The sequence below is a fragment of the Triturus cristatus genome, chromosome 11, assembly GCF_964204655.1.
Source record: "Triturus cristatus chromosome 11, aTriCri1.1, whole genome shotgun sequence".
Taxonomy (NCBI): domain Eukaryota; kingdom Metazoa; phylum Chordata; class Amphibia; order Caudata; family Salamandridae; genus Triturus; species Triturus cristatus.
This window is the reverse complement of record NC_140594.1, coordinates 480,585,632-480,605,015: the sequence shown is the minus strand read 5'-3', so window position 1 is coordinate 480,605,015 and position 19,384 is coordinate 480,585,632. Positions and strand designations below refer to the sequence as shown.

The window sequence follows — 19,384 nt, the reverse complement described above, 5'->3', positions numbered from 1 at the left end:
AAACATCAAGTGCTCTACTGTATTATTTACAAACTGGACTTAATGTTTCCAGTAAATGTATCCCTGGATAAGCAACTAGCACTGAATCTCAGTCTAAGTGGAGACTGAAAACCAAGAAGGCTGTTTTCTCTCCAGTAGTCCCTCTGTGCAGGTACAATACAGAATTTTTCCAATGTATCCTTACCCGACTACTACGTCCTGTCATTCCACCTCTTCGCATAGATCTAGTAGTGAATTATCTGGGATATATGAGACATGGAAGGGGAAAAACATGTTCACTTTCTTGCTCCATTCAACTTGGCCAAGACATTTCACTTCCTTTTGTTCCTGCTCATGCTCACAACCCCTCTGAACCATATTTCTCTCTGCCTCAAACTGCCTACAACATATCCGTCTCCATCAGCCACCCTCCATGTTAGCTACTATAAGAGTTCTCCCATGAAAAAGAAGTTTATGGAGCAAAGGATATGAGGCTTTCTTTTAAGGTTCTCTTTTATTACCTTACACAGTAGGCAATTCCTTGAAAAGATTGATTACTTATTGTGTCCTTTTTGACATTAGGCTGGTTGCAGCGATATGTAACGGTCTTTTGGGAGAGAATTTCTGCACGCTTTTCACAAAGTATTCTGATCATATATCAAGCTGCCTGATCCTAGGGGTATAACATTTACTGTAAATTCTATTATTAACTTATCAATCTTGTCCAAAATTCGAGGCTTCTGTTAATCTGACTTATTTATTGATTGTGGTCTCTATATAGTGTCCTGCAGCTTCACATCCACTTCAGTGCAACTTTCAGGAAAAGGGAAGTCATCCTGAACAATTTGTTTTAAGGATATTCTTTCTTCAGATTCTTGTATTCCAAAGATGTTACTGAAAGTGTCTGTTGTACCTGACATCCTTTGCATCGTTTTCCCCAACTTATGGCCTTCAGTCCTTCTGTTTTTGCTGACTTCATTTTTGCTGTTCTTGGGACTCTGCACTTTCCCACTGCTAACCCGTGCTAAAGTGCTTGTGCTCTCTCCTCTCAACATGGTAAGATTGACTTAGAGCCAATTAGCACATTTAATTTACTTGTGAGTCCCTAGTTAGGTGGTCCTGCATATACACGGGGCTTGTAAATTAAATGCTACTAGCGGGTCTGCAGCACTTACTGTGCCACCCACTTGAGTAGCCTTTTTAACCATGTTTCAGGTCTGCCGTTGGACCCTCTGTGTGCAGTTTTAAAACTGCCGTTTTGACCTTGCAAAATAAACCTTTTTCCAGGCTTAAACTTTCCTTTTTAATACCTATAAGTCACCCTTACAGTAGGCCATAAACAGCCCATAGGGTAGGGTGCAGTGTTTCTAAAAAATTTGGACATGTACTTTTAACTTTTACATGCCTTATACTGCCTCTCTCATAGGATAATGTTGGGTTACCTTATTGCATTTGATCAGTGATAACTTTCAATTGGGAACAGGTAGGAATGTCAAGTTTGGTCTCTAAAGAATTGTAATTTAAAACCCTCTTTAATGGTAACATTGGATTTGATGTACAAATCAGTAAAAGACACTTTTAGAATGTTGCCATTTTCTTGTCCCAACCATTTGGTGCCTGCAGCCTGAATCCTAGCTCACATGGCATGGGGTAGATGGCATTTGGGCTTTGTATTGCTCCCAGACAGTGAGACAAATGGGGAATAGGTGCTGGCAGTTGGGCCTTCTGTGACTAGATAGTGAGGCGGAGCTGTCACCTACCACACTTGTACATCACAAAGGCTCTGCCGTAGCGCACACACAAAGAGTTTCGCACTAGTCTTTTGTGCCTCCAGACAAGCAGGGTCCAGGGCAGGGAGGCAGGAAATTCCAGACACCTCTTTAGGGTAATGGCTCTAGAAGCTTATTCAACTTCAAAGTGGGCCCCAGGTATAAGCAGTGGACCCTCAGATTCAACTCTTCAGTACACTTCTGGACCTGTGGAAGACTTGGAAAAAGGACTGTTGTGCTGCTCTGCTGTAAGGACTGCCCTGCTGCCCTAGTGAGGACTGGTCCTGCATCCTGAACCCAGGACCATGGGAGTGACTCCAAGGGCTAGTTGGCTGGCCTCCAGATCAGTCTGTGCCAGAAAAGGCTACAACCATCTTTATGCCTGCACCTGAACTCTGCCTGCTGTGAATCCTAACCCCCCAAGTGGTGCCCCTCCACTGCTGAACCTTATGAAATGGGGCTAAAGGTGCTCTGCCAGCAAAGCTTTGATTTCCACCAGAACCGATGCAGCGTGATGCAAACCTGACACAAGCCAGCATCGCAGCCCTCGCTGCACATCAGAATCGTCTCAACACAACCTAGCAGCTCTTCATCGGGAATGATAGAGAGTGATGCAGCCTCGATGCAAGTTAACATCACAGCCCTCACAGCTCATCAGAACTGGTGCTGCACGATGTATCTTCAATGCAGATCTCGGATCACTCCTCGGGACCGGCGCTGTGTGGCGCTCTCCACAACCAGGATTTAAGGTACATTTCTCAGCTGGACTAACTTGGTCCCTGTATTCGACCGATGTTCCATCTCAGTCTGCCTGAACTTGTGACTTTATCCTGGTTCGGCACGCCCAGATCCACGGTTGGCACTTTGTTCTTTTAAGCACTGTTTTTGCCTACACTTTTAGGATTGTATATCTCCGGTTCTACTGATTGGAATTCTGTCGTTTTGGTGTCAAATAATTTATTAAATTTAATTCTATTTTTCTAGGTTGATTTTTCTTGTTTTGTGTTGTGACTTTATTACTGTTTGTGTGCTGCATAAATACATTACACATTGCCTCTAAGATGAGCCTGGCTGCTTATGGGCCAAGCTACCAGAGAGTTAAGCACAGGTTAATTTGGGGTCTGCTTGTGTTTAACTTTGACAAAAAATCTGATGGCTGCTGGAGCAGGGGTTCGCCCACCTCAACCAGTAACCCAATTTTCTACAGTGAGTAACAAAGATCAGTTCCTTGGATATCAATTCTTCATCGCCTTAGAGGTTCCGTTGAATGCTCGTGACAGGAAACACTTGGGTCTTCAGCACTCTGCAGCATTCCTGGAATTATTCTTCGATCCTGTATTGAAGGTTAGTTGGATTCCAGATGGTTGAGCTTTGTGGCTCAAGGGATCTCCCTTCAGTAAGCAAGTGCTCAGAACTTTGAGTAGCTAGTCAGGGTCAGGTTGGCTGACCTTAGTCATTGGGTCATCTTGTAACGATGGAAGAAGTCAATGTGGTAGTCTGGTGTTCTTCAATGTGGTGCTTTTGTTAGATCAAGAATGTAATTTATTACGTAGACAACGTTTTGTACACTGTATGTATTAATTTGATGCCAAATTATTGTTTTCTGCAATGGACAAGTCACCATGTCTGTACTGTAATTGAACCAATGCACTTTCTTATAAATAAAAACAGTTTAAAAAAAAAAATCATTTATTACCTGAAGCATTTAATCCAGGGTTTACTCCGCAAATATAGCAAATGAAAACTTCAAGATTTGTAAGCTTGTCACACGTGTCATGAGACAATTTGAGATGTCAGTGCGTAATTCCTTCTATGCTTCCTCCGGATTATCTTTATCTTCAGAGCTTACAATTTATGCATGCAAGTAGCCCTCTACAATTAAACATTCCTAATATAGCCACAGTTTCAACCCAAATCTCTGCATTGAACTAATATTGTTATTCTTTAGCCTTGAGGCTGCACTAAGCCTTCATTTTAAAATGATTACCCTTCTTCTTACCATCAATAGTATTATGACTGAAAGAAGATATTATTTTTGTGGTCTAGCTTTGTATTTGGTTTTAATCACAAACAATGTTTTCTTTAGCACTTCATTTTTGAGAAGAAAACATTGTTTATTAGTAGTCTACATTCATATGAGACAATCCCAGCTCATGACTGTCACCCACTGTTGCCTTTGACACATCCTTCTATTTTTTTATTTAGCCTTAATATCATGCCTTTATTTTGTAGGATCACCAGTAATAGTATGCATTTCCTACACATTAGATATATATGTATGCAAAATTATTGTTGACTCCACAGACCGCTTTTAGAAGTCAACTGCTTTGTACGAGGGGCTATATAAATATTTAAGTTCTTCTCCCCAATAATCTCAAAATGATGATCTTGAGCTGTGTTCCTTGGGACCTGTACTAAACACAACAAGTACCCGTATCGGAGACTGTATTGTCAAGTTTCTGGAATTAGCGTTAATTGTGGTACTCCAAATGAATTCCGCAAGGGCGCGCATTGATACAGGGTTGGTTACAAAGTGCTGGCTTCCTTGACAAGATGGCCTGTTTGCCCAAAGGGGTGCCTTGTAAATCATGTTTTTTGTAAGAAGAAAAAAAGAACCAATTTCCTTTAACAAGCAATTCTTAGTAATTAGTGTCCTCGTGGCTTAGTTTCACCATGTTCTTTTAAAAATTGGCAATTACATTTTCCAGCTATTTTCGGCACAGAAATTCAGTTTTGCAGCAAGATGAAGAGATTTTCTTCGTTCTTTCCCTCCAGCTGTATGTTGGCTTTGACTCAAAGGAACACACATGGGAACTTCATTATAAGTCTATTAGGTGTTTCTTCTCAAAACCCAAGTTCCAGTAGTGGTTTAAAAACCATGAATCTTTCTCTAGATGATAAAACTGAATTGGCCTTACTTAAAAGATTTTTAATATATGATTTGCGATTATCTGACTTGTTTGACAACTGTTGCTTCAATTGCTTGTTTGTCTTCTCGGAAAACTATTTGTTCTTTAAATTTTATAGTGATAGCAAAGTAAAATATATATTTTTTAAAAATATATTTTTTTGTTGAGTTTATTAAACAAACAAACATGAGACTCAATATGACAAAATACCTTTAGCAGTTACACACGTTGACCAGGAGAACTGAATCCAAGCACCATTACGACAGTACGTTCATCTTATTACAGCTATATAATCTCGATTAACCTCATTGCTACACCCATGTCCTGAGTGTACCTCCCAGGGCAGCTTCAGTACAATTTCAGTGTCTAGCTAAAAGACAGAATGCATCACTCCCAATTTGTCGGTCATGGGGCTGTCGTTAGCTGTTCAGGTCATGTCTTGTGTAGTGTCGGCAGCCGCCACTTCGTCATTCGTCTTAGTGGCGAGGTAAGGTTTGTACAATTCCCAGAAGTTTTTAGGTCTACTTCTTGGAGGTAGGATAGTTCCATCTGTGTGCTACAGTATATCATGTCACGTGACCACTGTGTTATCTTGGGAACAGGTCCACGCGACCAGCAGGTTGCCACCCTGCATTTGGCTACTAGCAGTCCCATATCCACCAGTCATCGGACCCCTTCAGGTACCCGTTTAGAATAGCCTAGGAAGGCAAGTGTAGGGTCCGGTGTGAGTGTCAGGTCAGTAATCTGTTCCAGTTCCATGAAAACCAAATCCCAGAAGGCAGAGATCCCAGGGCAAGACCAGGCCAAATGTAGAAAATCAGCAGACTGTGTAGTGCAACGTTCGCATGTTGGATCCTCCCGTAGGCCACATCTATGCAATCTCTCTGGGGTGTAGTATACCCTAATGAGGTATTTAAAATGTATCAATCTATGCCTACCATTTAGAGAGATGCATTTAGTGTTAGCACAACAGTAAGTCCACATTTTGTCGTCTATGTCTTTCTTCAAGTCCTGTTGCCAGGCAAGCCGGGCCTTGATGTAGTGGTTTTCTCTCTAGGCCATAGATAATTTATAAATCGTGGAAACTATTCGTAACGGGGATTTGGCCTTTATGGTATAGGTTAATGCTGGTAATTCTGGGGGTTTGAATAGGTCCTATCCTAATAGATTTAGCAGAGCATGCCATGTTCTGTGGAATTGGAATTGTGTAAAATAATAAAATTATTTATTAATAAAAAAACAAGTGATACACAGTACCTAGCCCATTGTGTAAAGACCTTCTGTTTGCTCACTGAGTTAATCTCTCTGGCCATAGAGTCAAGATAAACAAATATTGTACTTTCCCAACTCAGTTTACTCCTCTGCAGCCAGGGAAGCCACCTGCACCGTCTCGTTTGACTCCCATTCTGTTGGAAGAGCTAGCGAGTAATGTCCGCAAGCAGGCTTCACTTTAAGTCGGAGGGTTGGCTAGAAGAAATCTTCCTCTCTTTAACCAAGTCTTAGCAGAGAGTCTCTTTACTTCTCTGGTTTCCCTACGTGAAAAGGGTGCCAGTTCTATCAGTAGTAGGGCATATTGCCAGCCCATTCCTAGTAACTTAGTCATCTTCTGAGCTTTCAGATGCCCCACTCAAAGATGGCCGTTGACCTCATGCTCAAGGAGACAATCGGCTACAAAAATGCTGGTCCGTTTTACACCCCCGCCCCGAGTCCGTGAATAAACAAAGATCAAATTGAGCCCCAAATCACATGCTAGCCCTAATGTAAATCCTCATCGCGGGGTTCACAAACTCTTCCTAGCAACTATAATCTTAAATATTAAAAAGATCCGCTGAGTCAGGCCTATGAAGAGAAAGGGAGTGGCAGGAGCGATGGTACTTTTAGTATGATTCTTCTGGGTGCCATCAAGCTGATGAGGACTCCCAAGTGGGCATGTAGATAGACTGACTCCACAATGCCCTGTCTTCTGTTTGGGCCTTTAGGAGAGTAGTTTTTAGAAAGTAATGCGATGTCTTACCATCTTCATCTCCAGCTTTTTCCTTCTTCTTCCAGTTGTCTGTTTATTAAACACGGTAGGCATGGTCTTTCTTTTGTGTTTCCTTCGTTAGACTAAATGAGCCCAAACATGACCAAGACCTATTTATAGTGTAGCAAACAATAAGAAAGCAAGATAGATGAATTGTCTGCTCATTTCTTACTTCAGTTAGATATACAGGTAAGCTAGACTGCATCAAATAAGGCCCTTTACAAATTTGTTCATCTTGTTTTTTGTATTGCCTTTGATGTTATGTTTTTTCCGTTTATTTTCACTGTTAAACCACCTTGTGTTAACAGAGCACACATTGGGTCGGTTGCATACCCCAGCCTTCTGACCTTTCATCTTGGTTTGATGGGCTGTATAAGGGTGAGCAATGAGGTGGGTGCTGTGGCATGTCTAATGTTGATGCTCATTAGTGATGGGTGACTCATAGTATTCTTCTAAGGTCTCTAGGGCAACGCAAATCTGATCAGACACCTAGGGCACCACCCTGAAGTGGGCACCAGAATGTCCTTCCAAGCAGCCTATGTTGCCAGTGTGCCAGGGTCGTAGGAGGCAATAAGTATCATTTTGGGAAAGACAATAAGAGCCCTGACTAGCCCCTAGAAGCTTGGTTTTCACCAGTTTTTTTTTTACCAGCCTCTGCAATCCCGAAGCAGCACGAGTTTGAGCCAAGCAGCCACCTTTAGAAGCACACATCACGGACCACGTATTTAAAGACTTATTTGCTAACACAAGTGTATTATTTTCTATCATTGCAGTGATGGACATTTCCGACATTGTGCATGGCAAAGTGGACGACGAAGAGAAACAGCACTTTATCCCCTTTCAGCAGTAAGTACAGCGATGTCTCTCTCATGCTTGCTTTTAGGTGACTACTGCATATTAAGATCACGCTCTTCTTCTCTTGTCTAAGAATGTAACAAATTCATGATAATGGCTTCTCAAATCAAAGCACCAAGAACACTGTATGGTGCCAAAATATGTCATTATTTTAAGGTATTGGTAGTCTGTTGTGTTTTTTCCATGTGTTAACTTATGACATTAACAAAAAACCGCACTTTTATGTATTTATTTGAAGTGCACGTTTTTCTCAGTTGCATGTTGCAGGAGTGATAACATTATAAAAATACTAAGATTTACTTAATCATATTATTTCAAAACATTACATACATTTTTCCTGCAACTTTACAATCATTGTGGGACTTTAATGCACTGCATATCGTGATAGCGTAACAGTACATGAGCATTATATAAGTGACATGAATACTTTAAGGTTACTATCATATTCTCAGTATGGCACCATTATATTCAGTGTTCGGGAATAACTATAAGGGCCCCATCACTGCGCCTCTGGAAGGAATGAGTGCAAATTGCTAGGTATTGAGTTTTTAAGCGGAGGAGTGAGTATGCAGGTCTTTCATTCTGGGGCATTTTTGGGCAATTAAGTTTACAGGTCACCTGATATGGGACTTTGTCAAGGGGAGGACAATGTGCAGGAACAAAAGTATGGGGCTTTGCTTGCAGTAAGAGGGAATGCAGAATATCTGGTATGAGCGATTTCTCTCTAGGGAGCGTGAAGGATAAGATGTCTAGGATGTGTTGTTTGGCATGTGATGTGTAAGGTATGTCATGTAAAGGATTCAAGCCTCATTCTGTATTTCTATGAAAACATTTGTCCACTTTCATTCATTAAGCGGGGTGGAAACTATTTTATTTTTTCCCCACTGTCACACTCACCTCATCTGTTGTATTTGGCTGCATTCTTTGCTTCCACACCATTAATTTCTGTGAGAAGGCGATGCCACCTGCAGTCTGTAACAAAAAGTATATATGCTACACTTAAGACTTTGGGGCTGAAATTGGTGAAAGGAGAGGTAACAAGTGTGGGTCATTTTTCAGACTAGCATATATTAATGACTCATTTTATTTATTGCTACATATCGCCATTGCTAAGTGCTATGTGTTAGATGTCATAATTACCCAATTGATAGTACTCAATTTACTGACATTCAGTAGGATGGAGTACTGACTCTGTCATTACCTCCCGCACACCGCATTTTGCCATTGGAGAATGGTAAGTTCGCTGACCACCTTGCTGACTTGAAGGGTTGTACTTGATTCCATTTTCAGGTGACATGAATGTCTGTCAGCGGACTGTTGCTACTAAAATGATGAATAAACTGAGGCATGAGTTAGAAAAGTTGTATAAGTGGAAGGATAGGGTGCGAGAATGAAGTATTGAAGCAGCCAAGTTTGAAACTATACACTTGTGGCACAGAACCCCTGTGGATAAGAGATGAGGTACTGAAGATGGCAAAATAGGAGTGGAATTTGGTGGTTATTGGGAAGCGTTGGGAGAGGTAGGCTAAAGTAAATGTGAATAAGAGGTTATGACACAGTGTGTCCATCAATAGACTTACCTGTCTGTCCTGAAGTATTTCGTCTAGACTGGAGGCCACCTCTCTATCAGGATAAAGCCAAGTTGGAGACATTTCATTGAGGTGCGAGTAACATTGTACATGCTGTAAACTGCAGGTCTTTTTTGGAGAGAAAAACTCTAGAACTTGCACGTGTAGACTGTAACAAAAGAGACTGAGGTATGGTAGAAATATTCAAATTCCACAAGCCTGCAAGAGACTGCGTCCTTTTTTCAGTGGTCATGTTGTCTTAATTAATGCCCCTGATCAGAGGGCTATACCCACCAGCATCCCACACCAGGTTTACCTCTAATATATCAGAATTAAGTTTCATCCACCTGGGAGTGCTACAATCCACAGATTCACTTTTGTTCAGTGGAATCATATTCTCCCCTTTTCCTCATCCCGGTGCCTGTCCTCCTTACCCTTCTCCCCTTCAACTGACAAGACCTACAGGTAGTCGACCAAACTGCTGCAATCAGCATTGGAAATTGAATGAATAGAACAAAGAGAACTATAGATATAATGCAGGACCCACAGAGAAGTGATTTACAACTACAAGGTAACTACAAATATAATATGTGTGACTATCTCTCAAACCACGACATTCGTCACACTGATAGGTGCTGAGTCCCAAGACAAGATAGGAGCACGACTGTGGTCACTCATTCAAAGTACCCAAATGCTACCCACATAGATCGAGAACAAATAACACTCTCCCAACCATGCACTCCGCGCAGTGTAGTACACTGCTTGTCGGATAGGTACAATGTAAATTGTACAATGAAGTGGTCACCTGTAGCCACGGAAAAAATATCCACAGCATAACTAATCTGACATTTAATTTTCCAAAATACATTGTACCATGTACAAAAACAAGGTTATATAAAGGTAAAAATGTGTTAAATGTTGTCCAGTGGCTTTCCTACAATTCACCTATAGGATATCTGCATTTGAAAATCAGAAGTACAAGTGTGTGTTAAAAAATATTATTAGATCCTTTGGATTTAAATGCTTAGTCTGAATCTGGACTCCCCAAACATGTTTTTCCTGTAGTGTCAATGAGAACTGTTAACTCGGTCACAGTTTTTGAAAAGCACATCTATGCCCATTCACATTTGTTACAAAAGAATAGCTGTCTTATATGAAGCTGAATGAATTCATCCTTCAGTTCACTTCAAATGCCTAATTGTTTGGATTCACCCTTGAGATCAGCCTTTCATTCAAGGCATGCTTAACAAGTAAGCCCAGACAGCATGGTGCAGGCTCTCACTGCTATAGAATGTAAACCCCCTTCCTCCCTAATTAGACTTCAGAACAAATGACCGAGTCATCATAGACCCCATGAACCTGGATGGGGAATACGCGTTGCTTGATAGAGCTCTTGCCTCCACTTGACACCCACTGACTCATTAGAGGGCTCAAAATATGTGACCAATAAATCCTGCCCTGAAGATCTTGTACTGGCTTACCCTCGTAGCATGCATCCCATTCAAAACCTGCAGCATCACCTACAAACCAGCATGTATCAGTACATCAGTGATGGAGCACTTTGCTTTGTGCAAAGTGTGGTGTAATTTCAGGACCTAACAAGCACTCTCTGGTTAATCTCTAGTTCCGTCTGAGGCTAACATGAGAATTCAATGCATTTCAATAATTTGAAGCACATAGGCTCCACATAGAAGGCAGAGAAGTTCAGTTTCAAACCATAAACATTTATTAAAAGATTAGCAAAGTTACCGATTCAAATCATCAAACTTAGCTTATAATAATCAGTACAGAAATGCATCAGTCCATGTATAGTTGAAACCAATTCAAAAGTCTTAAAAGAAAGACAAACTGTTATGAAGTTGTCTCAAAAAGATAGATTAAGCAAGATCAATTCTCAATATTGAACGCACCCTACTCTGCTATGTTAGGGAAAGGTTCTGCCAGTAAGTCAGGAAAAAGAGGTTCTAAATTCTCTTCTACATTGCATTAGCTTAAATCACACAATTCTAACATTTGATACACCTACACATGATTTCCACATAACGGGCCAATAAAAGTTGATGTACAAGTAGAAAACTAAGCTCATTATTTTCTCAAGCTACGGCATAATGTGGCTACTCTAAGCGTGCTTCAAATTTACAGTTATCTGTAAAATAATGAGATGCATTTGACCAAGCTGTACTTTGCAGGTGCATTGCAACAGCCCGCTTTTTAAAAGTAACACACAAGAAAAAAAATCACATGAAGAGGAAAAACCAAGAATACATCTTCAATAGTTCTGTGTGCAAGCTTGGCACCCGATGGAAACATGGTCCATTGGAAGGTACAAGATCCACATAGAGTGCTTGTTTCCCAACAGGTACAGTTGTGTACACTATCCGGCAGCAACAGACATGCAATACCACCTTAACTGTATCTTTTCTCTGGTAATAATCTCTTAAACTATCCTTTGAAGCTGGAGTCTCCTAACTCAGCGTTCTTTATGAACTGTTGGCAAAAGAAAGAAATCTGAAGAAAGAAGAAAATGGTGTGCACACATAGAGGGACTGTGAGCCACTGTTTGATGTGATCATGAGTCAATGACTCCATCTACGTTTGATATCCAAAATCAGAAGGCCCATTTTTAGACATATTATTCTGGACCCAACAACTGGATAGGAACATAGTGCACAGCATGTACATCTAGAAAAGTCCCAAGCTGCAAAACTATTCTTAGGTGTAAGTAAAAACATTCATCTCTCTCCATTACTTGTGAACTAGCTTCACGTTCTAGAATTAACAATAATAATATCAAGTGGTCCCATTAACACACATTGAAGTGCAAATTGTAGTGCATGATAATGTTGCATCAATGCCACAATATCCGGTTCCTAGTGCTGGGTGTGTAAATAAGGTTCCAGATTGTCCTGTCATTGACTGCAATCCCTGGTCCCAGTGTTGCCCTCTACACAGAAGTATATAATATCAGGGGTGTGGAATTTAATAAAATATGTACTTGTCTGTGGGACAGGTTGCTTTACAAATCTGCTTGTCCTGTAAAAAAATCCACTTGTCCCTTTGATTCCACGTCGTTCGGTGGCAAATCATGGCAGTAATCTCATTATATAAGAGCTCTGATAATAACCTCTCTGATTATGCCCAGGCTCATACTGTAGTAGGGTTTGAATACTAGCAATCCCTGTTTTTTGCCACCTTTCTGCAGATGTACATACTGGAGCTGGAAGTATTGTTGAGCAATAGTTCCAGGGTTGGAATGCTTTTTTGAGTGTGTGCAAACTTACTAACATGCATGTTTTAGGGATTTTCGCCAGCTCTTCTCTATTTTTTTCTCATATTGTGAAAGGCTTGAAGTTTAATCCTGACAAGGCCAGAAGGAAATTTTTTCCAGGGTTGGGAAAAAAATGGTTGGAGGGAAAGTGAATTTGTAAACGCTCAACAGATGTTTGCATGAGCAAATCAACACATACATATTTGCTCATACTGAAATGCATTTCACAAATATTTTCTAGGAGCCCAATTTCCTGGCCTACTTCTGTAAATTCTTGTGAACATGTGAAAGGCGTAAATCTGCACTAATGCCTGGACATATACCATAGGAGTTCTTTTGTGACTTGCTTTAAGAATTGCATCCCTAGTTAGGTCTGGCATTAACCAAGACCTTTTGTTTTTATTAAAATCTCGATCTATTGACTGGCATCACTGTGAGTGGCCACAATATGCTCTTTCACAAGGAGCATATCAGCACACAAAGTCGTTTTGTTCACTGCCAGGAACTACTGGGGCAATGTGTGCTTTTTGAGAAAAAAATATATTTTTGTTTTTTGCCAATGTTTGTTACAATGGTAAGGGCCAAGCAGCTCCCACAACAATAACGTTTTACAAAAACCATGTCAGAACAAGACACACATTGACAAAACCAAAAGGCTGACCACCAATGTCAGACCCATTGTCTTTGCCAATGCGTGTTTATTTTAATGTTTCCCTTATTCTTGTTAAAACTGGTATTATGTATTTGTTTGGGAAATACTAGCATCCATCAACACAATTTACTAGAAATGGTATCTAAAATTTCACAGTAGTTATGCAGAATGTGATTGCAATTTTTTGTGAACATATTATTTTGAAAGCAAAGAATCATCAATCTTGATTTCAAGTTTCTGCAAATATTTGCATCTAATCAGAGAACACTCTGGGAGCATTATACATAGCTTCATATTGGTAAACTTTGCAAACGTATGTACACATTTTTATACTGGAACCACTGCCAGTAGTGGAGTCAAAGCTTACAACATTTCCTTTGGGCACTTACATTATTAATAAAGGATTTTCATCAATGAATCATAAATACAAGTTCGAACAGCATTAACGCATGGGCACAAATATTACTTTAACTCCAGACAGTGCCCTTCCCTGTTACATAATGTGTTACTGAAACTGGCAGCCAAAGGGTTTGTCCTGCAGGGGGTTGGGTCTACTTATCCCAAGGACAAAATAAACATGAAAACGTGTTCTCCTTGACAGTGCTTAATTTGAGCAGGTGGTTTCCGGTGCTCTGCACAGCACCGGGGTTTATGACAACCTGCACATGGTGGCGCTGTCCGGCTAATTTATGTATGAGCACAACAGGAGCTGCTTACTAGTTCAGTTTACATTTACAATGACTAATACCTGGTTCCCAGGCCATTCTTATAGCTTTGGAGGCCTAAAATAGTATGAAATGTCACACTTGTAAAAGAGTGATGGTTATTAGCTATTCTTGTACTGTCATTGGCATCTAGCAGGGGCAATGTGTGGTGCAAGCTGCAGTGGTATACCGACGAGAGCCCTGGCACTTGTTCTTTTACAAATTAAGACACCAAATAACATGTCCTGGGCGTCGGGCTTTACGACTTCCACACAAATGAATAAGTAGGGTAAGTGAGAGAGTTGTTCTCCCTCATTTTTAAAACAGTAATTGAAGGAATCAGTTGCCCCATTTCTGATAAATCCCAACATATCCCTGAAAAAACTTCAGGTGAAGTTGACTCGAACTCTGGATCAAGGAATTGTTGATCAACGACAATGTCTTTTTAACCGCCTACTAATAGCCACTCGTCGGAGGGAGACATTGAGTACAAAATCCAGATACTAGAACAGCTTTCAATGTGGTAAAAGGCACAAGCATATGAACCAGTCTCTGACTGTTCACTCGTGGCTGGTAATGGCATTAAGAATTAAATTTAAAGCCCTAATCGGCATGTCTAAGGCCTTGTCGGAACAGGGGCCCCAGCGACCTACAGAGATTAGCCACCCGCTGTCAGGCTCACTTGAGGTCTCCGCAGGGACGAGAGGCAGGAGATTGATGAAAGGTCCCAACTTCCGTCCACCACCAGCCTGCCCAACTAAGTCAAAGCAGAATAGGTGAATAGGGGGAAGAGGGGAGACAAGGGAGGAAGAAGAGAGAGGCAGGTCCAGCACACGTCCCACACTGCTGCAGCGTCACTGGGGTCCAGAGGAATTCCTATAAATAGAAGGTTGAATCAATACTGGACTACGCTATATTTGACATAGTATATAAATGTGACTCTTCATAACATTCTACCTGTTAATCTCCCCTCTTCCGAGTGTATCCACAAAACATGCAGAGCGTAACCAGAAATGAATACTTCCTAAATACAGACAAAAAGAACAATTAGTATTGCTTGTACTGATGTAGGAGTATAATGCCTTTTAATGGCGTATTTTGAGTTGCTCACCTCAGACTTATGAGGAATTTGGTTATAGGCAGCCGTAAATAAAAAAGAATACTGAAGTGGGTTGTTATCAGCACAACTCAAAGTAAAAGCAAATCCAAATGTGTGGCCACCTAGAATCTGTAGAGCCAAGCTAAGCAAAAAGGAGTAGAGATTCCTGCTAGCTTGAATACTCTGAAACAACAGCTATACTCCTTGCCTCAGGAGTTGATATGGCTGACCTTACGTTGTGAAGATACACGCTACTATCAATACTGCCAACACAGAGAGTGATCACCTACTAGGAGATCATCATAAGGAAAGTGCAGATTCTCAGCACGTAAACCTGAATGCGCCCCTGCATAGCAAACAAAAGAACAAACTCCAGAAACCCACTGGTGCCAGCGCAAGCGCGTTACCGCCCAAACAATGGTATCTCAAAGGCAGGGGCCGAGAAGAGCAATCATAAGCCAAGGAAGATCCCCACACTGCCAAAAGGAAGGTGGATTGCAGGAGGACGAAGGTTAACAGCAGTTTTCCCAGCGACTTCGTGGACGTGACGCGCCCGAACCGGAATGTGGTTTGCAGGAGGATGAGGATCAACAGCAGTTTTCCCAACGCGGCGACTTCGTGGACGCGATGCGCCCGAACCGGAAATGAAGACCCGGAAGCACCTTAGCTGATGCGGGTGAACGAACTCTGGGAAACAACTAGAACGCTAAGCGCCAGCGCTTCGCAAATGTCTTCTTTATACAGGCTGGGACTCCGCCCACGCCTCTTCGCCCGCCACTGTGCCGGACTGGGTGCAGCCATGACACCCACTGTGCCACAAATACAGCATTCATTCCACTAATTCACCAACCAGCTGCAAACATGGTTCAAACTTCAAAAAATGCCAAAAGTTCCTCGGAGTTGGGATCTAAGACTACGGAATACCCTTATTCCGTTCTCGGGATTGTAGGATCTTAATTTATCAAAGTAGAATCCAGCTAAACTGAGAATAAGGTACATGGAGAGAAAGTCGAACCAGGGTCGGCTTTAGCGCTGGTGGCACACAGTGCAACAATCTTTGTTGGCCCCCATAAAAAAAAACTTCACATATTCCCTCACCATCATGCTCCACACGTGCCCCTCATCTCTCCATTGCACCTCCTCTCTCACATGCATTTCATTTGTTTTATAGCACCACTCATACTAGTGTAGAGTGTCAGAGCATGATACATCACACGCATTATGCAGAGCCAATGAATCATACATGTGTAAATCTCTCTACAGGAAATGTTACATAAGACAATAAGGAGAATGAGTTGTAGAAATCACATGTCCGATACTAGTAGGCAGTATATTTTAAGAGTGTTTGATCTGGAAAAGCACAGATTCAGTATTTAAATCCTACCATTGTGGTTGACTTTATTAACATGAGTGTATTTCACCCGGGCAAACACTTTTTGTAGCAACCTTAGGATAATGAAAGACTGGGGGTAAACATAATGTTCTAGACTATACCATGCAGTTTGCATGCGGCTCTTTGATGCCATTTCATAGCTCACTGTGCAATTCTAAAGTTGTAACTTATGAACTGCAAGTAGCAAAAGGATCTCTGTGACAAAAGCAGTAACCCATTGAGCTAGCCACATAAAATACAGATCAGTGTGGTACATGTTCTTTGCAGCAGGCATGTTAACCTAGTGCTCTACTTTATGAGTGGAAATTTCTTTAATCACCAGAGTTATCTTGCCATTTTTATTGTGGCCTGAAAACTGCTGGACACACTAGGAACTTTTCAGCTCGTGCTTTTTAAACCTATGATATTTCTAAATGTGGCGCCCCTTGAGGTCAATGCCAGATGTGGCTGCACGGTCACACTGCCCTGGACCCGGCCTTGAGTCTAACTGGACTCTGGCACCACGCAACTACCTCTGAACTGTCTGCTCTCCAATACCAAACACAATATGATGGACGGAGCGCTGAAACTTTTAAGACACTCACCCCCAGTCACTATTAGATCTGGATTGAATCCATCATCGTTCTTCTGCTCACTTCACCACCCCAGTTCACATCCAGCCATATGCAAATCAGTCTTGACCCTGTTCCTCATGCGAATAGTCCAGTCCGAACTGCCAGGCCTGGTCTTCCCTATACCGGAAACAAGCATCCTGGGACCGGTTTCGAGGTAACACCCCTCATCAGCCAGGCTAGCTTGACTCCAGTAGCAAAGTGAGCAAGGGACCCACGTCTGGGCATACCCTGCCAATTTAGGGCAAACAAAGCAAACACAACATGATGATGGACGGAGGGCTGAAACTTTTCAGACACTCACCCCCAGTCACTATTAGATCTGAGCTGAATCCATCATTGTTTCGAACTAGCCTGGCTGATCAGGGGTGAATAGTCAGACATTTCTTGGAAAATGGCATAAGACTTGGATCCAAGTGTTTATTATGGATCTAAACTATACTAAATTATACTCCTTTGAACAAAGTGACGTGGCTAAGAGTTTGATGCGGTGACCCTCTGGATACACGTAGATCTAAATAACAGATGCATAACCCACCAGTTACCTACCTGTTAATAGTCCTATTTGGAGTGTCTTCAAGTGACTTATGTTTATTTAGTTTCTATTGTGTTCATCATCCCTTTGGTTCTAATTGCATCAACTTAATTAAATTCATTTTTGAGCATATACATTAAAATATGCTGTGTGTACTTGAGCTTAGTGCCACGGATGATAGTATTGGTAACACTGCTATGCTTTAGTGAACAAGTATAATGAGCTTCATTTTCTGGGACGCAAAGCGCTATATAATTATGTTTTCGTGCAGTGGTCTTGATAAGTAGTTTCATGTCTTAGTACAAAGAGCCTCGCAGGCCAGAGGACTGAGAGGCTGTGTGTCTGTCTCGGATCCAATCATATGAGAACAGCAAAACCCAGAGGAGAATTCCTTCGAAATGACTTGAACTGCCATTGCCATGGCTTAATTTTTACAGGAGCAGTTAAGGAAATTAAGACCTTGCCGGGAGTTTTTTGGTTAATTATTGTCGGATTGGAAACCAAAAGTTGCATTTTGCAGCACGTCTTTCATAATATTCTACTTTTTCTTCACATCGTCTTTCCCCTGCTCAGTACTCCTATGTTCTGTTCCTCTTTGTTTATCTCAAGCTCTCACCTCCTGTTGCCCAATCATAAGACCTCTTTAATTACCCCAAACCCATCCTTTCTTCTGATCCCTCCTACTACTATCACTCTTTTTCTTCACCTCTCTTTCTTGCTTTGGTCTTCCTTTCCCTCTCTGTCCTCTCTCCTCTCTCCCACAACTTCGGCTTCTTGCTCCCCTCACTTTCTGTCCTGTGTAATCTTCTCTCCAGCTTTTGCTTCTGTCATCCTTGCTCACCCTACTTCCTTTCTGCCCCTTTTCCCCCCTACTTTCCTTTCCCTACTTTCTCCCTTCTGCTCCCTCTTATTACCACCTTCTCACCTCTTTGCCTACCATCTTCTTTCTACTATTGGTTCCTTTCTTTCTCTCCTTACTACTTTCTCTCCATCCATTTCTTTTAAAGGCACAAGCAAGTAAAGCCTGAGGTATTGGCTCTGAGACTGGTAGTTGAGTCATGAAGTGGGCAGGAAGATGCATTTAGAGTCTGACAAATACTTAGCAGGCTGCAAATAGAAACTGTGGATGGACTAGGGGAGAAAAGAGTAAAAAGGCAGACTTACTCTAGGAGATAGAGATGAACAGAACCAAGGCAATGGCCAACTCAGCAAGTGAGGGACATAGTTGATGCTCTGCTGAACAAGTAGTGCACTCACTTAAGGCTTCCCTTTAAATCCATTGAACCATCAGTGTTTTTAGGTCGGGCCTGAGCAGCGCATATCTGCTGTGCAAGGCATACTGTATTGAGGTAGGGCCTTGAAACCCCGCCCACATTTTTAATTGGCTTGTTTCATTGTCCACTGTAAACTGTGACTGTTCATTTGTAAAAAGGCTTAGTAGTCCCTCCTTGTCTCATTTTGTAACCTCCCATTGCGACACCCCGTTATGTGTGTTGTTGCTCAGTAGTCTTTAATTACAACCTCCGAGCACTATTTTCTCAAATAGCGTTGTCCTGCCTGCTGTTGCAGACATGACGCACTCTCTCATAACGCTTTTTAATTTTTTTATAGCACGCATTTGCAATGCAATAGGTCTCTCATTTGCGAGACAGTTTAAGCTATTGGATTTGAAAATGGCAATGACTTGTATTTATCTGTTTTAAAAACAACACATAAATAAAAGGCATTGTCATTTACAATTCCAATAGCTCAAACTCTCATAAATGTGAGACCCATTACATTGCAAATACTTGTTGTTTACTTATTTTGGAGTTATGTAACAAACTACGTGACCCATTCCAGCAACTTCGAAGTGCTTTACAGCCCAGCAGTCGCTGCTAGTGGTTCAGATTGAATGGTTCTGGATGTCGAAAGATTTGTGCTGGTGCAGATTGTCGAAACAGAAGCATGATTTCAGATATTATGTGAACATGAGGGCACTGCCTCTGTTATTTAATGTCTTTGTGCCTTGTGTTTCCT

At 41.5% G+C, this 19,384-nt stretch overlaps 1 protein-coding gene across 1 annotated transcript in view; it reads left to right on the top strand.

Moving 5' to 3' along the window:
- Window positions 1-19,384, top strand: part of DOCK5 (dedicator of cytokinesis 5) — a 923,455-nt gene that overhangs the window by 336,375 nt on the left and 567,696 nt on the right. Inside the window, exon 11 of the mRNA XM_085632878.1 lies at window positions 7,454-7,526. Within this exon, the coding sequence (XP_085489004.1) occupies window positions 7,454-7,526 (73 nt within the window). The remainder of the gene's footprint in view (window positions 1-7,453; window positions 7,527-19,384) is intronic.